The 19469-nt window shown below is 37.0% G+C and overlaps 1 protein-coding gene across 2 annotated transcripts; it reads left to right on the forward strand.

Annotated features, from left to right (window-relative positions):
- Positions 1-1272: 1272 nt before the first annotated feature.
- LOC139978523 (probable peptidyl-tRNA hydrolase 2) lies at positions 1273-18825 on the forward strand. 2 transcript variants are annotated; one of them, XR_011796971.1, is made up of 7 exons: positions 1273-1823; positions 4438-4763; positions 5737-5820; positions 6087-6283; positions 12385-12499; positions 14266-17084; positions 17436-18825. XR_011796971.1 is itself a non-coding variant. In XM_071988813.1 (6 exons), the coding sequence occupies exons 2-6, from the start codon at positions 4638-4640 to the stop codon at positions 14350-14352; spliced, it is 609 nt and encodes a 202-aa protein (XP_071844914.1). In that variant the 5' UTR covers positions 1273-1823; positions 4438-4637; the 3' UTR covers positions 14353-18825. The 2 variants fall into 2 exon arrangements, 1 of the variants encoding a protein (XP_071844914.1); XM_071988813.1 differs by having other exon boundaries at positions 14266-18825.
- Positions 18826-19469: the final 644 nt, after the last annotated feature.

A 19469-nucleotide genomic window follows, 5' to 3' on the forward strand; every position in this document is an offset into this window, starting at 1 on the left:
TCATCAATCAGGTTATATCCCTAACCCTATAAAAGATTACGTCTAAAGTACTATGTATACGGTTTCCTGTTAAATGCGGTGATATCGATAAATCGACTTCTTTAAACATATTTAATTTGTGTAAAAGTAAGTTGGCCTGACGTTTCGATCCTAGCAGGATCTTCTTCAAAGGCAAGACATATTTAATTTGTGTGTAATTTATACTATTCCATAACAATTATATAAGCCTGCTACTGGTATTTCATGATTACATTATTGATCAGGTTTTCAAATGTAATGGAATGGGGGAATTGTAAAATCCCCCGACTGTCTTATATTATAGGGACTGAACCAATATGGAAGGGCCAGGGGCTTATGACCGGTTTTTATAAAGGAGGGTGTGGTCCCATATGGGATTAATGAAGCTTTCTCACGTGTTGCACCGTCTGTGAATCGTTACCCAGGCAAGAAATGAAAAATGTGTTATTTGCTTAGCACGAAAATAAACTTGCTAATAATGTCTCATCTTAAGGCGTCGACGAAACTCCTAGGGTACCAGTATCATGTAGGCTATATATACTTGTCCATGACATAGTAGTAGTAAGTTGAGTCTCGTCTATCCGACATGCTCAGTGATTAACCTCCGCCACGTATCACGATCTTGCGCAAGGTTTATTGCTTCTTCGAAATTGGAATTGAAAATCGTTGTGCCCCATAGTTCGCAATTGTACAACAACAAAAAAACTCTTTAATAAAGTCTCAAAGATCCTAAGCTTAATTTTCCGGCTTATGTTTTTGCTTTTAAAAATGCTTGACAGTGTGTTGAAAGCACCGTTGGTTATACCAATTCTTCTGTTAATGTCTTCTTCGGTCCCCAGCAAGCTTCCAACATATTTACATTTCTTCCAACTGTCATTTCCTTTTCTTGTGATTGTAAATTTCTCAGTTTTTGTGCAATTGATTTTCAGATTTCTTACTGCCAGTTTGTCAGAGACTCGTTTTTCGATGTCTTGCAGTATATGCTGACCAGTTGATGCCCAAGAGATATCATCAGCGTATTGTTGGTCTACAGTGAAAAAAGAATTAGTGGTGGTAGTGCTGTAATCATGATCAACTAACTGCGATGGCAGGATAACTGCATCGATATCATTATCATCTGATTTCATAGAGTTGGCTAGATAAGTTATAAAAAAATAGTGCACTTGCACTATCTCCTTGTGGTGAACCAATGTTAGTGTAAAAGGAAGTCCTAGTTTGCCCTCTAATTTGACGGTGTAGGAGACGTTATCGATTAGCATTGATATCAGGTGAAGTTCGTCGTTGTCAAGAACCTGTTCTAGGTCAGTTAGCAAGGATCCTCTTTGAATTGTGTCGAACGCCTTGCTCATATCTAGCATCAATAGATTTATAGTGTAACCTATGGATGTTATAGCTTTTTCTGCTAGCACTTTAAAAGCGAAGACAAGTTCAGCTGTGCAACGTCCTGAAGTGTAGGCAGTTTGGGTAATGGGGAGGATATGCTTATCAATTGACGGACGAATCCTCCTGGCCACACAAACCGCAAGAATTTTTCTCAGTGTTGATAAAAAAATTACTGGTCTTAAGTTTGACATGCTTCGGCTCTTTCTTGATCTCTGGACTGTGTTGAAGTTGACGCTGAATGAAGCACTCCTGTGTTTGTTGGCTTCAATATGATATTCCTAAGGAGAAAATGGCTGCTTCCTAAACCCTTTATTCCCAAGACAGCTGCATCAATCAACATTCCCAATGTACCCAATGGACAACATTCAATAACTTCTGTTTCAGTGAACAACATCATCTGTTTCTCAGAGCTGTAATTGAAGGTAAAATTGTTGCCCACGGGCTTGAATCACGTAAAAATGTTACAAGCTAGCCCTGTTACTTGTTCGTGTTACTGTTGGTTGTTAGTGTTACTGTGTCCACTGCGTAACGTTATGTTACAGAGTAAGGATGGGCTACTCGGACTAGTATGAGTCGAGTGTAGTCTACAGAAGCCTAGGCCTACACAGTTTGCTAATTTTCATGTGCGATTTGCATTTGCCCAAGCACCCTGCCTGGGGTCATTCACTTACAGACCTATTCACTGGCAAGGCCTACAGTAGCTGAAGATGGTTTTATTTAAGATACATGTCAGAAGGTCATTCTAGTATTAGACTAGTATTATATACCTGAAATAAATATCACCAACACATTACTGTGACTCAACCTATGCCATTTGGCAATACTTCTTTAGTTGGCTGGAATTTTAGCATACATGTTCAGGGTTTTTGTTAAGAAATGTAGTAGGTGGGTCAAGTTGAAAAGTAGGCGGGACTGTCTTTACGCGGACATGGGGGAGGGGTCTAAGGAAAATTTCAATTTAAAAAGTCTCTAGATGCAAAATGGTGCAATATACAGCTGTTTGGTCAATGATATTGCCCCCTCCCAATCACCCCTTTCTTCTGTCCTATTTGTCTTTTTTTCTCCTCAATTTTTTCATTAACACTCTGGTCATGGAGCCTAGGGAGGTAGCTATGCCACTGAACCGAACTTAGCAAGGGTGTGACGCACTTGCTGCATTAAATGAAGTGCGAAAATAACAAAATGATAATAGGTCTAGTAGGTCTACGGTACCTTTGGGCTGTGGGTATTTATTCCTCTCGATTTTTTTTGTCATTTTTTTTTTTTTTTACTGAGCGTTGCAAAGTATCCAGGTCATGTACGTGCAGTAGGCGGGTCATTTGACCCGGGTCCCGGCTACTAACTAAAACCCTGCATGTTTTCTTCTTTAAAACTCAAATATTTTATGTTCAGTTGTACCAAATCTCTGATGATAGGTGCACAGAGTCAGGAATGTTTTCCAAATTGTGTGCAAAGTGGATTGACACAAGTAGCTTAAAATATGCCTATTCAGTTTGATGGCTCAGTAATATCAGATTAGGCGCTTTCTTTCTCCTCCCCCTATAGAAGAAATACATTTAATCCCCAAAACTGAAGATAAATAGTTAATTTAGGAAAAGGCAATCACACATGCATACTTATCAGTAATGCTTCTTGTATTGTGTGTCCATGGCAGTAATATGCATAACTCTAAATTCTACATAGTTCACTACTGCATGAACATAGGCTTGTTCAAACTTGGGAGTTTCAACTACACATGCACAAATCCTCAAAATCTGACCCAACATTTTCCCTGGGGGCTTTGGAGTGTTTGCAAACCAGCTCTACAAAAATTACATGTAAATAACCTTTTCTATGCAATGTCGATTACATGAAAATAAATTTCAACGGCTACTTTTGATGATGCATGAAGTACAGTAGTTTACACACAACCATTACATCAAAAAACTTGACTGCGAAATAGGTTGCAACAAAGAAACTACTGTGGTATGAATGCACATTATACATTAGCAAATCTCAATGCGGAGAGCACAATCAAACTGTGAGATGAAAAATCCTGAAAACAATGATTCAAATATTACCTGATAGTCTCAGAAACAATTCAAGTGCATCTTCGCACCATGAAAGCTTTCGTAAAAACTTAGTACTGTATTTGACAACAAGGCCTAGAACGTTATGATATTTGAGTGCACACATATGATAGCCTATACCACAAACTTTGCTCTCTCTACACAGAGGAAAATAACGTTACAAGTAGTTGCATATTGTGTTCATGGAGCACTACAGATGCAAGAATGTCTGCAGACAATGGGAAAGGGACTATTAGCCAATGAAATCACAGCACATATTGGAAAAGTATCATTGACTATTTTTAGCATGAAAATTTCTTTAATGGAAATGATGTTATTCCTGTACCTTGCAGTCGATTGTTTTGATTTATTTGTTTCCAAACAAATTCAATATTCTGGTAGGACTGGAAGAAATTTGTGTTTTTCAGAAGAAGTTGTTGTTTCTTGAAAAGAAAGAAAGATGTTCATTAAAAATGTATTTCCTTTTGCATAGGCCTAGTTGAGTGTACTTGGGGTTTGTTTCTCTCATAAGAAGTTTGCGTCCGCCGGCAATTTGAAGATTTTGGGTCCCTGGTTAAAACATTGCGTCCTGGACGCAGAATCCTGCGTCCATTACAATACTGCATCGCTGCTGGCCAAAACTGCTGAAGCAGAAGCAAGCTCATGTCAACTGCTTGGCCATAAGTTAATCAACCAGTCAAAAATACAATCCTTTCCACTTTAAGGCTTAAGTCATTTGATTGGATTTTGTTTGCTCTAAAGTTCTAAGGCTGCAAGGAAAGGTAAATCTAGGATGTAGTCTTGACTTTTTCACAACATCACAAACATTCTTTTATATGAGCATGTTGTTTATCAAAAAGTAATTATCAACGGGATTGAGTTTTCATGTTTTTCAGGTCAATCGTTTTAATTTGTTCATGTATACTATGCATCTTGCTGTGAAAGTAGAATGTTAATCTCCAGTATACCTGCTTTACTTCTTCATCAGGTTTCCCACAATTGTCATTGATCAAAGGTACCATCAGCCTGGTGCTATCTGGAGAAGTTTCATTTACTAGTGATGGTTCAAAGACCGTCTTTGATTCGGTCTCTCGATGATCCACTTTGATTAAGTCACATAGGCTGACATTGAATGTGAGTGATCGGTGTAACATTTAGCAGCAGTCAAGTGACATCTCGGCACGGTCAATGGAGCCATCAGGGGAAGCAGCTGAGGCAGCAGCAGAAGCCCCCCCGCCCCCCTCAGGAGAAAAAATACCAGAGCTGGTTAAAATGCTGATGGCCATGGGCATTGACAGAGAATTGGCTACACAGGTAGTCAAATTTTTTATCTAAATGTGTAGAATATAGTAAATGCAGATCATTTCATTTCTTTGTACCCTACATGATTGTTTTGGGAACACCTTTAAGAAACAGTGCAGAGCTCTGCTTATGCACTGCATAATAATGTGCTTATACACTACATATACACTGCTTATACACTGCTTATACACTACATAATAATGTGTGACCTTTAACTGGGCTCTAAAGAACTCTACAGTAATTCAGCTCTGCCTGTAGATGAGTCTAATTTGACCAGCTAAAAAGAACCACTGCCATTAAAAGGAAATAGTTACCTCTTTGTAGCACCCTGTCTTATTATGGTTATTTATTTGTTATAATTTTGTTGATTCTAGTTTAGAAACAGCTATGAAATTTATTGGCTATTAATACAAGATTCTGTGAAGCCCTTAGATTGATCGGTAACACTTGTTGAATTGTTGCTTGAGATGATGCCACATTACCTATCATATTGCATACAGTACTGTATCACCAGGGATCACATCCCAGTTTCACTTACATAGATACAGAACCTGTTCAGCTAAGAGATCTAAAGCAACGTGTGGCTAAGTTTTTTGTATAAAATCCAAATCAACAACCAGCAAAAATTGTTCTGCTATTGGTTTGCTTGTATGTTAGCTCTGACCACAATTGTTATATCTTAGGTTGGGAAAGACATGGTAGTACTTTGTTCTTTGTTTTTTTTTTGGGGGGGGGGGTATTTAAAGGTCTTTGGACACCTATAAACCACATTGTCCTAATCACTCTAATGGGCATTAGAAATCATGAAAATAGCTGCCAAATCTGTCAAAGATTGACCATATTACAAGTCCTTTCTTAATTCTAGTATAATTTATGAATAAACAGTAGCTAATTATTCACAGTGATGATGTAAAGGGAGTGATTGCCTAATTTTCTGTTATGTTATTCTGTGTTTCATCTGTACCATAACATCTGTTTCTCTCAGGCTGTCTGGGTGACTGGAACCACTACGGCAGATGCTGCCCTCACATGGATTTTTGAAAACCGAGATAGCGTGGAGCCTAGCGAGGTGAGAATTTCAATAGAAACCGTGATAGAAGTTTCTATCAGTACCCCTATATGTATCTTTATGTCCATATGTATCTTTATCATTTTGCTAGAAGAATTATTAATAATAATTTGCTAGAAAAAAACAACCAGTAAGAGAAGAACACAGCATCACACAGAATAGTGTATGGTAAATATATATAACCAAATTTTTGTTGGCTATTTCTTTCTTTTATTCATTCGCTTGATTCAAGCTTTTGACTGTTTTTTTGTTTAAATTTTTTATAGGAAAGGCTCCCACCAGACGGTGCCCTTGTAGAAGGTGACAATGTAGCCAAGATGGTCTTTGTCGTCAACATGGACCTCAAAATGGGGGTCGGTAAGGTGGCGGCGCAGGTAGCCCATGCTGCTGTAGGGTTACATAAATTCCTTCTACAAAATCAAGAGGTTTATGGTCATCTTCTCCTGCTTTGGGATGCAGATGGGTAGGTACACAATAGATGGTATGAAACGATGGGGTTACCATGAACTTGGTCTAAGGGTGTGGAGAAGGTGGATAGTGGGGGGGGGGGGGAGTGCTGGAACGAACGTAACAATGGTGAACTGTTATTACTGTAAATTGACAAAACAGAACATTTCCAATTATTTTTTGGGCATTGGAAAGTGGTGGATTAGTTGATTTGGTTACTTCTATAAATATTCCATTTCTTTTGGATTGAAGATTATTTGGGAACCACAAAGTGGAGGGACAAGTCGTGTCGACAGATAAGGATATTTCTTCATTTATATTTATTTTATAGTATCTAACTTGAAAAGGTACCAAAACAGGCCTTAGTCTGTATGATGAGAAACAAGGGTATTTGAGACTCATAGAATGTCTTTACTAATCTATTAAGGACAAACACAGTCTTAAAAGAACCTGTTTGCTCTTAATTTGTATTCTGACATAACCTTATTCCACTTTCAACCAGAAGCACTGAAGAATTGAAGATACTAGTGCAACTAGTTTTTGTTTTGTTTTACAATAACAATATAGCATTTCTTGTATCTAATGAAAAGTGCTGAAAATTAGCTAAGTTACCTCTTAATGGTCAGAATTTTATTCTTTCCTTTTTTTTTGGTCTGATTATTTCAAAGTTGGCTATAAGCTGGAAACTTTTGCAATAATGCTTTGGTATGATAAGACTTGTTGCTGATGTTAAAGTAATGGAAAAATAACCAGCTGCTCTGTGGTGCCAAGCTTGTGTTGTGATATTCAAAGTTAAACTTTGTGGTCAAGATTGTTTGGGTAATGCGAGGCAATGTGATGGCATACACCACATTTGCTTTTGGACATTATCTTGGTTGGTTTTGTTTTAAAAACAAATGTTCATTGAAGACTGTTCTAGAAATGGAAACAAATAAAGGTGTCATTTTCTTTCAGAGTTTTCAAGTTTATTCACTAAATAGATATACTGTACATACAGGAATATGGTTAGGAGCAGTAAAGACTTTTAGGAGAGGATGAGAGGTAAATACTTTTAGGAGAGGTCCATCAAGTATGTGACATGGAGCGGATAGAATGTTTGGGTCATATTAAACATTGCCATCCACTGCAAGAACTGAGCAAAGATGACTTGAACTGGTTGGATTAATTTAGTTCTAAAAGGTTTATGTTTCCACTTGGTTTCGAAACAACTTTGTTCGTCATGGCTGCACTGCAGTGATGTCCAATGGGGTGCCTTTGCATACCTCAGTATTTGAGAAAGTGGTCAGATGCTGGGGCATACACTCTCGTCCGTCGAATGGGGACGTTAAATGGTCGTCCCGGGAGCAGGATTGGGAGCCAATTCACACCCCTGCCTCGTTATTCTCAGAACACTTATCGAAAAGAGAAGGCTTGAAATAAGCCGGTGTTCATCCACGATATAACATGGATAGGGTCTCAAATAAGCTACTGTAAGGCTTCCTGATCCTTGGGTCCCTAAACTAAACTAAGAAAATTCACAAAGATAAATGATAGGTTAGTCAGTTTATTAGATGTATGTACCTCTAAGTATGAATTGATGACAGTGGTTGAAAGTATGACTTAGAGCAGGTTTTAATTTTATTGAATTGCCATAATTCAATGAAAATGTTGAAAAAATGTGAGTGTTAGTAATGTTCCCATAAGCTGAAACCGTTTTCGAGATATTCACCATTAAAATATGCTAATAGCCTGGAATGCTCCCCCAAAGCTTTAAGCCTTAAATTGATGATAACCTTAGCTATATTTCTAATAATGCTTGACTGTAAAGCTGACCTTTGAACTGCACATGACTAATAGAGCACCCATGGATGATGTCTTACACCACCTTTTGTTCTTGGAAATAATTTGTAATAAATTATAATCATGATGTACTTCTAAACCATATAAGTTTTATTGCTTTGATTTTAAGTTTTGTACTGCTTCAGCATAGCCGACGTCATCTCCATCCAAGTTTATATCCTTAGACAGACGAAGCTGGTCAATCGTCTTTAACTTTTATCCCAAAAGGAATTAGTCTTTTGGCACATCTACATCTTGCCTGTATTAAATATTTCCATGATTCTACATGGACAGTTTATGGTTATTCTTATAGGTGCAGGATTTAATTGTCCAGTATATTTTCATGTAGCTGAAAACAATTTGAATTATTGGTTTGAAATTTGTCCATAATGAGGCCCTTTATAGTATTCAGGTAAGGGTTAAATATTGAGACACATATGATACACTCTGTGACTTTCCTCTGCTTTTGTAAGATGCTTTGTCGGTAATTCTGTGTTGTGTTTTATTATGATTATTCTTTTTCTGTTATATAAAAAATTCTGTAATTAAATTAAAATTCACATTTAAAACCTTTTCATTGACTACAGAGAAGCCTAGAATAATTGGTTATTTATGCGACAAGTCATGACGTTTTGCCCAAAAATTTAATTTGTGAAAGAAAACTGAATGCTTACATGGACAGATGATTTGAGCCTCCTTGCTTTATTGCAGACACAACTTGAGGAGTGTTAGAGGTGAAGGTTGTATGGAATTTGTCTCAATCTGGTTATATATAACATATTATAACACTAAAAGCAAATAAGGTACATGAGAAACATTATCTGCTGCTTTAATCCACCAAAGTCACTTCAGGAATAATAAAAACTTTGGTGAGACTTCCAAAAATTTCTAAATGAAAAAAGAAGAAACTGTATTAAATTTTTAAATTTTGTGTATTGGATGTATATCACACTTTTTGATGGGTCTGATATATACCCTCTTTTGAACAGGCTGACGTGTCACCCTCATTTGATATTTCACCCTACTCTGATGGGTCTAATATATTGCCTTTGTTTAATGGGTCTGATGTTTCACCCTCATTTGATATGTTACCCTGTTTGATGGGTCTGATATTTTACCCTACTCTGATGGGTCTAATATATTGCCTTTGTTTAATGGGTCTGATGTTTCACCCTCATTTGATGTGTTACCCTGTTTGATGGGTCTGATATTTTACCCTACTCTGATGGGTCTAATATATTGCCTTTGTTTAATGGGTCTGATGTTTCACCCTCATTTGATATGTTACCCTGTTTGATGGGTCTGATATTTTACCCTACTCTGATGGGTCTAATATATTGCCTTTGTTTAATGGGTCTGATGTTTCACCCTCATTTGATATGTAACCCTGTTTGATGGGTCTGATAATTTACCATACTCTGATGGGTCTAGTATTGCCCTTGTTTAATGGGTCTGATGTGTCACCCTCATTTGATATGTTACCCTGTTTGATGGGTCTGATATTTTACCCTACTCTGATGGGTCTAATATATTGCCTATGTTTAATGGGTCCGATGTGTCACCCTAGTTTGGGGCTTTGATACGTCACCTTTCTTGATGGGTCTGATATATAATTACCGTACAGTAGTTTGATGGGTTTGATAAATCACCCTTCATTGGTGTGTCTAGTATATTACCCTCGTTTGATAGCTTTAAATATAATTCACTAGTTTAAAATGTTACCATAGCTTGAGTAAGGTCTGATTTGTAAATCATAGGTTGATGGGTCTACAATATTACACTGCTTTGATGGGTCTGCTATGTTATCCTCATTTGATGGCTCTGTTATATTAACCATTTTTTATTGGTCTGGTATATTACACGTATTCGATGGGTCTGTTCTATTACCCATATTTGATGGGTCTGGTATATTATACTTATTTGATGGGTCTGATATAAAACCCTCATTTGATGGCCCTGTTATATTACCCATTTTTGATTGGTCTGGTATATTACACGTATTTGATGGGTCTGGTATATTATACTTATTTGATGGGTCTGATATAATACCCTTATTTAATGTGTCTGCTATATTACTGTTATATGATGGATCTGGTATATTACCCTTATAAGATGGGTCTGGTATATAACCCTTATTAGATGGGTCTGCTTTATTACCTTTATTTGATGGGTATGGTATATTACCCTTATTTGATGGGTATGGTATATTACCCTTATTTGATATAATACCCTTATTTGATGGTCTGCTATATTACACTTATTTGATGGATTTCGTATATTACACTTATTTGATGGGTCCTGTATATTACCCTTATTTGATGGGTCTGCAATATTACCCTTATTGATGTGTCTGGTATATTACCCTTATTTGGTGGGTCTGTTATATGAACCATGTATGAAGACAAAATTTGATTCAGATTTCTGATATTGACATGCTGATGTAGAATAAAGCAATAGCGCCACCAATCTAAAGCATTTAGTGCCACCAATACTATTACTCAACAGATCAAAATAAAACAGCTTTTAAGTGTGAAGGTTTATCAACCGAAATGATTAATAAATTTGATTCAATCCTCAACAAATTGTCCTGCAGACACTTTCAAAGAAATATAAACATATGTGTTAAACAAAATTAGAAAATTTTAAGACATTTTTGACAGTATATACTTATTTGAGATGAATCTTGGCAACAATAGCTAATGGTCAACATTGTGGGACTGTATTGTAAATAGCATCAATTGCCAAATATCTCCAAGTCAATCCAATCCCTATTTTCCATAGGAAGCTACTGTAAATTAACTTTGAGTAATACTCACAATGATTAAACTTCACATGTAGAAAGATTAATCCAGTGAATAAGAATCAACTGAAACTTCTGATATAATAGATATTATTTATGTCATCATAGCAAAACCCATGAAAAATAGAGTGCTTCTCCTCCATGATTTGCCTTTAGAAATACCTAGCAATTTTATGAACAATGGATGTAAAGCTTGAAAACCGTGGTTTATAAGAGGTGAGTCATGTGACCCCCTTCTCCGCTCGCTCAGAACATTTCTTCTCTCTGCTCCATTTGTTTGTTTTGATAGTTGACAGAGACCTTGATTTCACATTCTTTGTTTGTTATGTCAGAAATTCAGAAAATGACCCATTCAAAGTGGAGCAATTAGTCCGCAACTGATGTGGTGAGGTAGCCAAACATTTCAGACGTTTTAAAAAACAAAGAGAATGGGTGGAAGAAGACAACAGTGAGTGTGGTGTGTCTTCTGCAGTCTCGGCATGGTGTTCTGTTATAAAGTGATGTCAGGTGTTTGGTTTCAATTAAGTGTGTGTTATTTCAAACTGTTTGCATACACTGTTTGCATCTACTTGCATTCCAATTATCCTTTTGATGTGAACATAGGAGTCATCGGCAATCAACCCGCCCTATTTGTTTAGTTAACAAACCTGATTTGACAGGTCTTGGAACCCTACCGTGATATCTCGACTGTGTAAATAAATCCGAGCGTGTTGACTCCTGGCCTCCGTTTTATACACATTTCTAATTTACCGCAGTTCCGATCACATGTGACTCAGACAGCTGGCTCAGTGGGTCCATCGTTTTGTTTTCATCATCAATTTGTTCCTCAATCTATTTTCTTTTCGTTTATCTTGTTATACAGTACAGCACGTATCTTTTAGAAGTTCTGTCATTGTTAAGTATCACTAACTAGTGCATTGAAGTATAGCTTTGCTGTGCCTGCAATGTGGCTACTCTTATAATGCAAATGAGCTTTGTACAATAAATGATGTTATTACTTTATTGCAGCTCACTTGTTGGTACCTGAGGAAAGGCTTACCGATGTGCAAGCATGATTGTCATTGGGCGGGGGGGGGTGGGGGGGGGAATGGAGGGTACAGTATCTGTGATACTTATCCTTTTATAGTATATTTTCGTCTTGATCGATTACTTTCTCATGATCAATATAAAATATCTTATATTTTTTGTGTATTGGTTTCCAATACTATGGCTGATAATTGAATAGCTGTTACAGACACTCCAATCCTTCCTAGGTTACTATTTGTAGTATTAAAACATTGATTCTAACTGGAAGACCCTTTAACCAATCAAAGCATCTTAGCATACGTCATAGTTTGTATGCAGAGAAGTAATGTCTCTAAATGTTTCTGTTTGCTTTATTTCTTTTTCCTCCCTTCTTGTTTGTCCAACATCAGCTCTAACAAATCTTGCTTGCAAATGTTGCCAGCATGTGAACCAACCAAAATTGAACCAATCCATGCATTTTTTTTTATTTCCAGAGAAACAAAGATTGTCTTGAAAGGAGATAATATTACAATCTTAGAAGACCTGAGGAGAAAGTCAGAGGCTGCTGGTTTACCATGTTACTTAGTCAGTGATGCTGGAAGGACACAGGTAGGTCCTCATGATTTCAAAGCACTGAGCAGATTGCATTTGAGGTTTAGTTTTTATCTTGCCCTGAGATACCTTGAAGTTTTTTTGCCTCGATGTCACAACAGGTGTATGACATCTTCAGAAAGCCTGGTGGTTTGCAAAGGCATCAGCACTTAACCTAGCCCTACCATACTTTGAAAGTAGAGACATCTAGCCTAACCTACCACACATTGAAAGCTTGAAAGCAGAGACACCTACCCTAGCCTGCCAAACTGTGGAATCTAACTAGTCAATGGAATTGTGCCAATTTGTAAAAAAAAAAATGGAAATCAGACCTAGAAACCATTGCTTAGATAACTGAGTGAATCTAAAAAGAAAGGATGGCAAGGCAACCAACAAATGTGAAACATTAAATGTGTTAAAATATTTTACAGGAAAAGACAAATTGTTGGTATGATGGGTGTTATACACTTGCTATCAAATCATTGTTTACTCAGTGCAGGGATATGAAATTGTCAAGTATAATTCCCTCAATGTATTATGTTCTGTAAATTTCATTTTGTAGAGGACAAAATTGGGTATGAGGTTATGGCTTGATTGAGTCTTCTTTACCTATGCAAAGAAAAGTCATTCATAATTCCCTATACATCTTGTATGTTTGTAAAATGTCAAAGTTGTTGTGAAATCCCCTTCTCTGTTAGTGTCAGGGTTAAATTGAATGAAAATGGGGCAATACTGATTTCATAGTTACTGAAGATAGTAATTACAAAAAATACAGCAGACTTTAATTTATAATTCTCAATGGGGAATTATTAAATCTGATATCAAATTTACAATATGCATATGAATTGTGGGTAAATTGCTACAGAAATGCATATCAGTTTTTGATGTGTCTGCGTGTGTGTACAGAGATGTTCATATCTGCTATATTTTACACTAAACTTAAAACCTGCTGCACAGATTGTGCTCAACTTTTACAGCAAAGGATGAATTTTTGGGTGTAAACTTAATTTGATATGTTGTAGACCATCACAAACACTGCTAGCAAATCAAGATTGGAATTTAACTTTTCAGAAATGACCCCTTTAATGAGGTTCATCAGTTAAAGTGACTGGACTATTTAGTGTAGACCATCAGATCAGTTCCTCAAATGGCAACACAAAAATCAATGGGATAACAAGAATTTTATGACCTGAAATGATATGCTTTACAAATTTGTCTAGGACATATTTGTTTTGCATATCATGCCAGGGTAGCTCTGTTGTTTACATGACCATAAACCAACATGTTTTGGTTAAGATATTATAATTTATAAAACAACAGATTAAAATTAACAATTGGGCCTGAACTGACAAGCCGATGTCATCATCTTTGAGGCATTAAAGGAGCATTCCAGAGGTAAACAATATTTTGAAAACCTAAATACCTATAGAAGCATAACTAGCACTCAAAAGTGGACTATAGCATATCAAGATTAAAATTTGGCCTAAAATTGCCCATTAAAACCCAAATCATCTTGAAGTATTTTGTGTTTATTTGTTCATATTTTCTTTGTACAGCAACTTTTTGCATTTTGCGCTTTATAAATTGTGTTATTATTATGATTATTAAGTCACTTCCCTGCTACTGACTTTCATTGACATGTCTGGGGTAGTTACACTTTCAGAATGGAATTTCTTTTCTGTAGAAAGTTTTGCTTGTACTTTGTTTACTTTTCTCACTTCTTTTGTATCAACAACAAAAAGGGAATATTTCTCTGCAATTTTTTGCCTACGTCTATTTCTCAGGTTCCTATGGGCTCGTCCACAGTGTTTGCCATCTTTGGAAGGGTCAATGAAGTTGATGACATCACAGGTCAGCTGAAACTACTCTGACACTTAATATGACTGTAATCTGTTCAAATTAAACCCACATAGAAGGCTTGCAGCAGACTTGAGTTTACCCGAGACTATATTGCCATGGTAACTGTGGATTCTGCTGAGCTGATGAATAGCCCAGGTGTGGATGGACATTTTTGACTGGTCAGGGTACATTTTTCAAGATTGAGAAATGTATGATTGCGATGTTTAGAAGATGTCTGTGTGACAGTCTGATATCGGTTGTGTAAATTTATGTGAAATGTTCTTTTTTATTTGAAAATTGTGCTCTGTGTGAAATGAACGACGAGTTCTTTTTATTTTTACCAAATGTATGAATGGAAGTTGCCTTCAGAATGGAAACTGCCTAGTTTTGTCATTTCAAAAATGGAAATTTTGTGGAGGCAGTTTTTATTTTCTCGGTTGACAAATGCTAAGATGACTCAACCCTAATATTTTGGTGAATCTAACTAAGATCATAAACTAAAAAATAAAAAATATGTTGCTTTCAATGTGTAAGATTTGTTGCTATGCCAAAAATTGTGTATTCCTGCAAGTTTCAGCTGTTTTATCTTTTTCGAAAGGTTGCAAGAAATAGTCGCTTAGGTACTTTCAGTGTTATTTAAATGTCTTTAGTTAGTCAAGTTGCTTCCAAATAGTACGTTCCATATGTCACTCATTAATGAGCTGGCAAACATATAAAAAAAATTAAAACAATCTTATTGTGCAATATGGCTAGCATGTAGTCTTAATGCAAAGCAATACATAGTTAGTATTAAAATGAAACCCCAACTGGGTTTCAATGTGACAAACTCAACCATCAAATTAAATAAAACTTTGGGAAGCTGGTTTCGATGGCAAATGAGATCATTTACACTGATCTAAAGTGTCCATGCCAGCATAAAATGAGTAAACTTGGTTCACTATTTCGCCTGGACAAAAATGTGTTGAACGACCCACGTGGATGTGGTCGACTTATGCAATGGATCAGACCACATTGCAGATGGATTCAAAACAACAGAGTGAGTTCACCTTTGTGAATTGTTTCTCTATTTGTATCGGTCTACATTATTCGGCCCACCCCGAGTTACGTTAGTCTGTTTGGTCCCACTTGGTAGTTTTATAGTGTGCTTAACGACTTTAAGTAACCTTAAAAATGCATGCGCTGTATGTATTCCGCACTATTCCAAAGTAGCTGTTTTATTTTGATTGGATTATTTTTCGTACTTTTGTTTTTGACAATTCCAGTCCTATTTTATGTTTTTTTTGTTGTGCTTTCATTATACAAAGCTTGCTTTCAACAACAAAATGGGGGTGGGGGTGGGTGGGATGGAGGAGGGGGGGAGGAAGGCATTTCAACTGACATGGAGTCTAACTGTATGTCAGTTATGGGGGATTGGTATATACACAAGTGGCCAAAACATATTTCTACACTCAGTCAGAAGGCTTTCAAAGCCTTGTTAATGTGTATTAATACAAAAAATGCTTTACACCAGAGTGTGTGTGCTTTTCATTGTCTGTGTTGGGATGCAGGTTATTAATAAAACATATTTAGTGACCAAGGAAAGAGAGAGAGACAGAGAGCAAAGTTCTTTAAATAGTGAAAGGTGGAAGTTTTTAAAAAGCGATTTTTTTTTTGGTCACACAGATTCCCAGTCAGTTACATACTCATAGAGTTATAATATCTCACTTTCTCAAAACTAGTTCACTGAAGCAAGTGTCATACATAGTTTAGCAGCTATTCTAAAAGGTTATGTTCAGTAGGCTAAAGGTAACTTAAAGTTTATTGGATCTCACGAAAACCGCCCACCCCTGACCCCTTGCTGACTCTTTGCCAGTCATTTCATTGACATTAATGTAGATACTTCTTTTCAGCGTGTACAAACATTAATTTTAATTTGTTTAATTTATTTTTTAATCCATGTCAAATGAGAAGTAGACTTTTCTTGATATGCTGCGTGGGAAGATGATATCGATCTCAAAATGACATCTTCATTATGATTCATAATGCCTATACAGTATCGGTCACATACTGTGTATATGCACTCATGTGTTCTCCACCCATTAGACTAGATTACCTGTCATTCCTTGTGACATGACTAAACATTCCAGGTAGATTAATAGTATACATGTGTAGGGGTAATGGTTGCACTGCAGCAACATAGAGAAGTGTGTTTGATGTAGCAGTAATTTGTGGTATGAATTTAAATGGTAGTGGCATCTTAAGGAGGCCATTAGTTAAGCAGCTTGCAGAGATGGGCAGTGGTGAGCTTTTCAACTTGACTAATAATGTTCTCTGTTCACTGAAATGGTGCATGCCAGCTTTCATGGGGTTTGCTATTACAATTAGGCAAATTCATGAATAGTCATATTTACAACGGTTTTAAAATTCAGAGGCAGCCTGCCAGCTTACATCAGGTATCCTATTACAATATGGAGGCTCATTAATATTCGTATTCTACAATGTTTCAACTTAATGCAAGCAGAGGCAGCCTGCCAACTTTCATGTGGTTTCCAGTCACAGTTAAACTCATGAATATTCATATTCTACAATGTTTCAACTTAATGCAAAGCAGAGGCAGCCTGCCAACTTTCATGTGGTTTCCAGGCACAGTAAAACTCATGAGTATTCATATTTACAAGATTTAAAATTCAGAGGCAGCCTGCCAGCTTACACCAGGTATCCTGTTACAATATGGAGGCTCATGAATATTCATTTTCTACAATGTTTCAACTTAATGCAAGCAGAGGCAGCCTGCCAACTTTCATTGGGTTTCCAGGCACAGTTAAACTCATGAATATTCATATTCTACAATGTTTCAACTTAATGCAAGCAGAGGCAGCCTGCCAACTTTCATGTGGTTTCCAGGCACAGTTAAAACTCATGAATATTCATATTCTACAATGTTTCAACTTAATGCAAGCAGAGGCAGCCTGCCAACTTTCATGTGGTTTCCAGGCACAGTAAAACTCATGAATATTCATATTTACAAGATTTAAAAATTCAGAGGCAGTCTGCCAGCTTACATCAGGTATCCTATTACAATATGGAGGTCATGAATATTCATTTTCTACAATTTTTAAACTTAATGCAAGCAGAGGCAGCCTGCCAACTTTCATTGGGTTTCCAGGCACAGGCAATATTCATATTCTACTGTTATTGCAAGCTAATTCCAGGAAAGGTTGCTACTGCTAGTTTCATGTCAAGCTTTACACAGTAATCTATTGTAACATATCGACAGCGAAAACTGCGAAAAATCTGTTTGAAAATTAGATTTTTTTTTTCTTCTCCCAAAGTTGGGATATGGAATATTGTACATTTTCAGGAAATGTACTAGGCAGATGGTTGATATTATGTTAACATGTATAGTCTCTGTATAGATATGCAAAATGCTAAATTACTACATAACTGTCAAACCATCTTCTCAGCAGTCTATGCAATTGGGCGAAGACCGATGCATTTTGTAGCCAACAGTTTGAACTCTTGAAGTTTTCAGGATATGCTGAGTGACATAATGGCACATTAATGTGTGTATCTGTTTGTCTATGTGTGCTTTGTTTGTTATAAACTTCTCATACCACCGCCTGCCAAACTGCTACATTGCTTCTCCACTCGGAGCTCTTGTATTCTTGCTTTGCCCTGGCCAGAGAATTCTCTAATGTGTAAAGTTTCTTCCAAATTACCCCCTCCCCCGCACTCCGTAGACTGATGTTATGACAGCGTTCATCTTTCCATGAGTGATGAGGCAGGTAATGAGCTAACAATTCTGTGACTAGATTCATTCATAACTTCGCTGTTTCCAATCTTGGTAGACTGACTCTCTCTTCGGTTATATTGACTATTCCCACATTGCAGCTATTCCAATTGGGCTATGATGTCACCATAGTACGAGGACCATGTCCTGCCAGTCGAAATATTCCACTTTTAAGTAGGGGTGTTTTGTATGTGTGTAGAATCTGAAACAGTCGTTTTACTGAACGTTGTAGACGGGTGATAAGAACAATCCATCGGAGTGGTCGGAAATATATATAATAGGGGTGATTTCTTATGGAGTTTTTTCCTCTCCTTCTTAGAGTTATAGTAATTGTTGTCGGTGTCAAATATGGATTATTTTCTCTCCTTATCAGAATAATAGTTTTTCATTTATTTAGATATCGGACATTGGAGTATAGTCCAAAATAAAACTGCAGCCGGCGACGATTGGGACATACAGTAGTATGTATCCCCCAAGGTGCTACACTTATATTATGTATATTTATTCCATTTCGATGTTCTTGCGGGGGACATATCATAAATTACTGTAATCTGTGTGTCTTCTGTAACATTATACACACTTCCCTCAGAAGTTAGATCCTATGCGATACATGCTGAGGTCACGGCGGGTCAGATTTCGTTGCCACAATAAAAACCATTATGCATTCATCATGTGAACTCGTTGGTACACATGTACGTGCATTTGTGCAATACATGGAACTTCCTGAAATACCTCATTGCGTTGCTGTTCAAATTCTTTTTTTTTATCTTTCTTCCTTATTTTCTGCATTGTGTTCGTTGATACTTTTGAGGAAGTTTCCTAACCGGAAGAGGGGATGGCGGAGGGCTGATTGGTTTTATTACAGGCGTAAGGCCCGGTCACACTACAGCGATATTTTATCGGAATACGGTCCGATTTTTCTGTTTTTAGGACGAAGAGTGAGGTTTGTGGTAGTGAATGTAATGGGTGCAGTGGAGTATTCGAATACCTACTCCATATCTGAGGGGTTCTGGAACGGACTACATTATGAAGTGACGTCACATCGAAAAACGATAAAAATCGGATGAGAAATCGGATAGCTATCCGATAAAAGGAAACGGAGTCAATATCAAAAGTTAGGAGCGGGCTATTCCACATCGGAATGGCTCAACATATAGCAAATCAGGTCCTTTATCACTGTGGCTAGAAGACCCGAACGAAAAACTGGCTGTTTCGATTCCTCTGGGAAAATCGGATAGTATTCCGATAAAAAATCGGTATAGTGTGACCGGGCCTTAACTGTTATTAAAAATTAGTGTGGTATGTGGACGTCTCTTTTGGAGGCCAAACAAACCAAACATCTCGATTCGGTCGCTTGTATCCGTTCATATGCTCTTCCAC

Source organism: Apostichopus japonicus, chromosome 13 (genome assembly GCF_037975245.1).
Source record: "Apostichopus japonicus isolate 1M-3 chromosome 13, ASM3797524v1, whole genome shotgun sequence".
Taxonomy (NCBI): Eukaryota; Metazoa; Echinodermata; class Holothuroidea; order Aspidochirotida; family Stichopodidae; genus Apostichopus; species Apostichopus japonicus.

What these genes read in the sequence shown, in the direction of transcription:
- LOC139978523 (XM_071988813.1), top strand. Translation starts at nt 4,638, where the DNA reads ATGGAGCCATCAGGGGAAGCAGCTGAGGCAGCAGCAGAAGCCCCCCCG. An exon ending in ACAGAGAATTGGCTACACAG is followed by an intron (nt 4,764 to 5,736) that starts GTAGTCAAATTT and finishes TGTTTCTCTCAG; the next exon opens with GCTGTCTGGGTGACTGGAAC. An exon ending in CTGCTTTGGGATGCAGATGG is followed by an intron (nt 6,284 to 12,384) that starts GTAGGTACACAA and finishes TTTTATTTCCAG; the next exon opens with AGAAACAAAGATTGTCTTGA.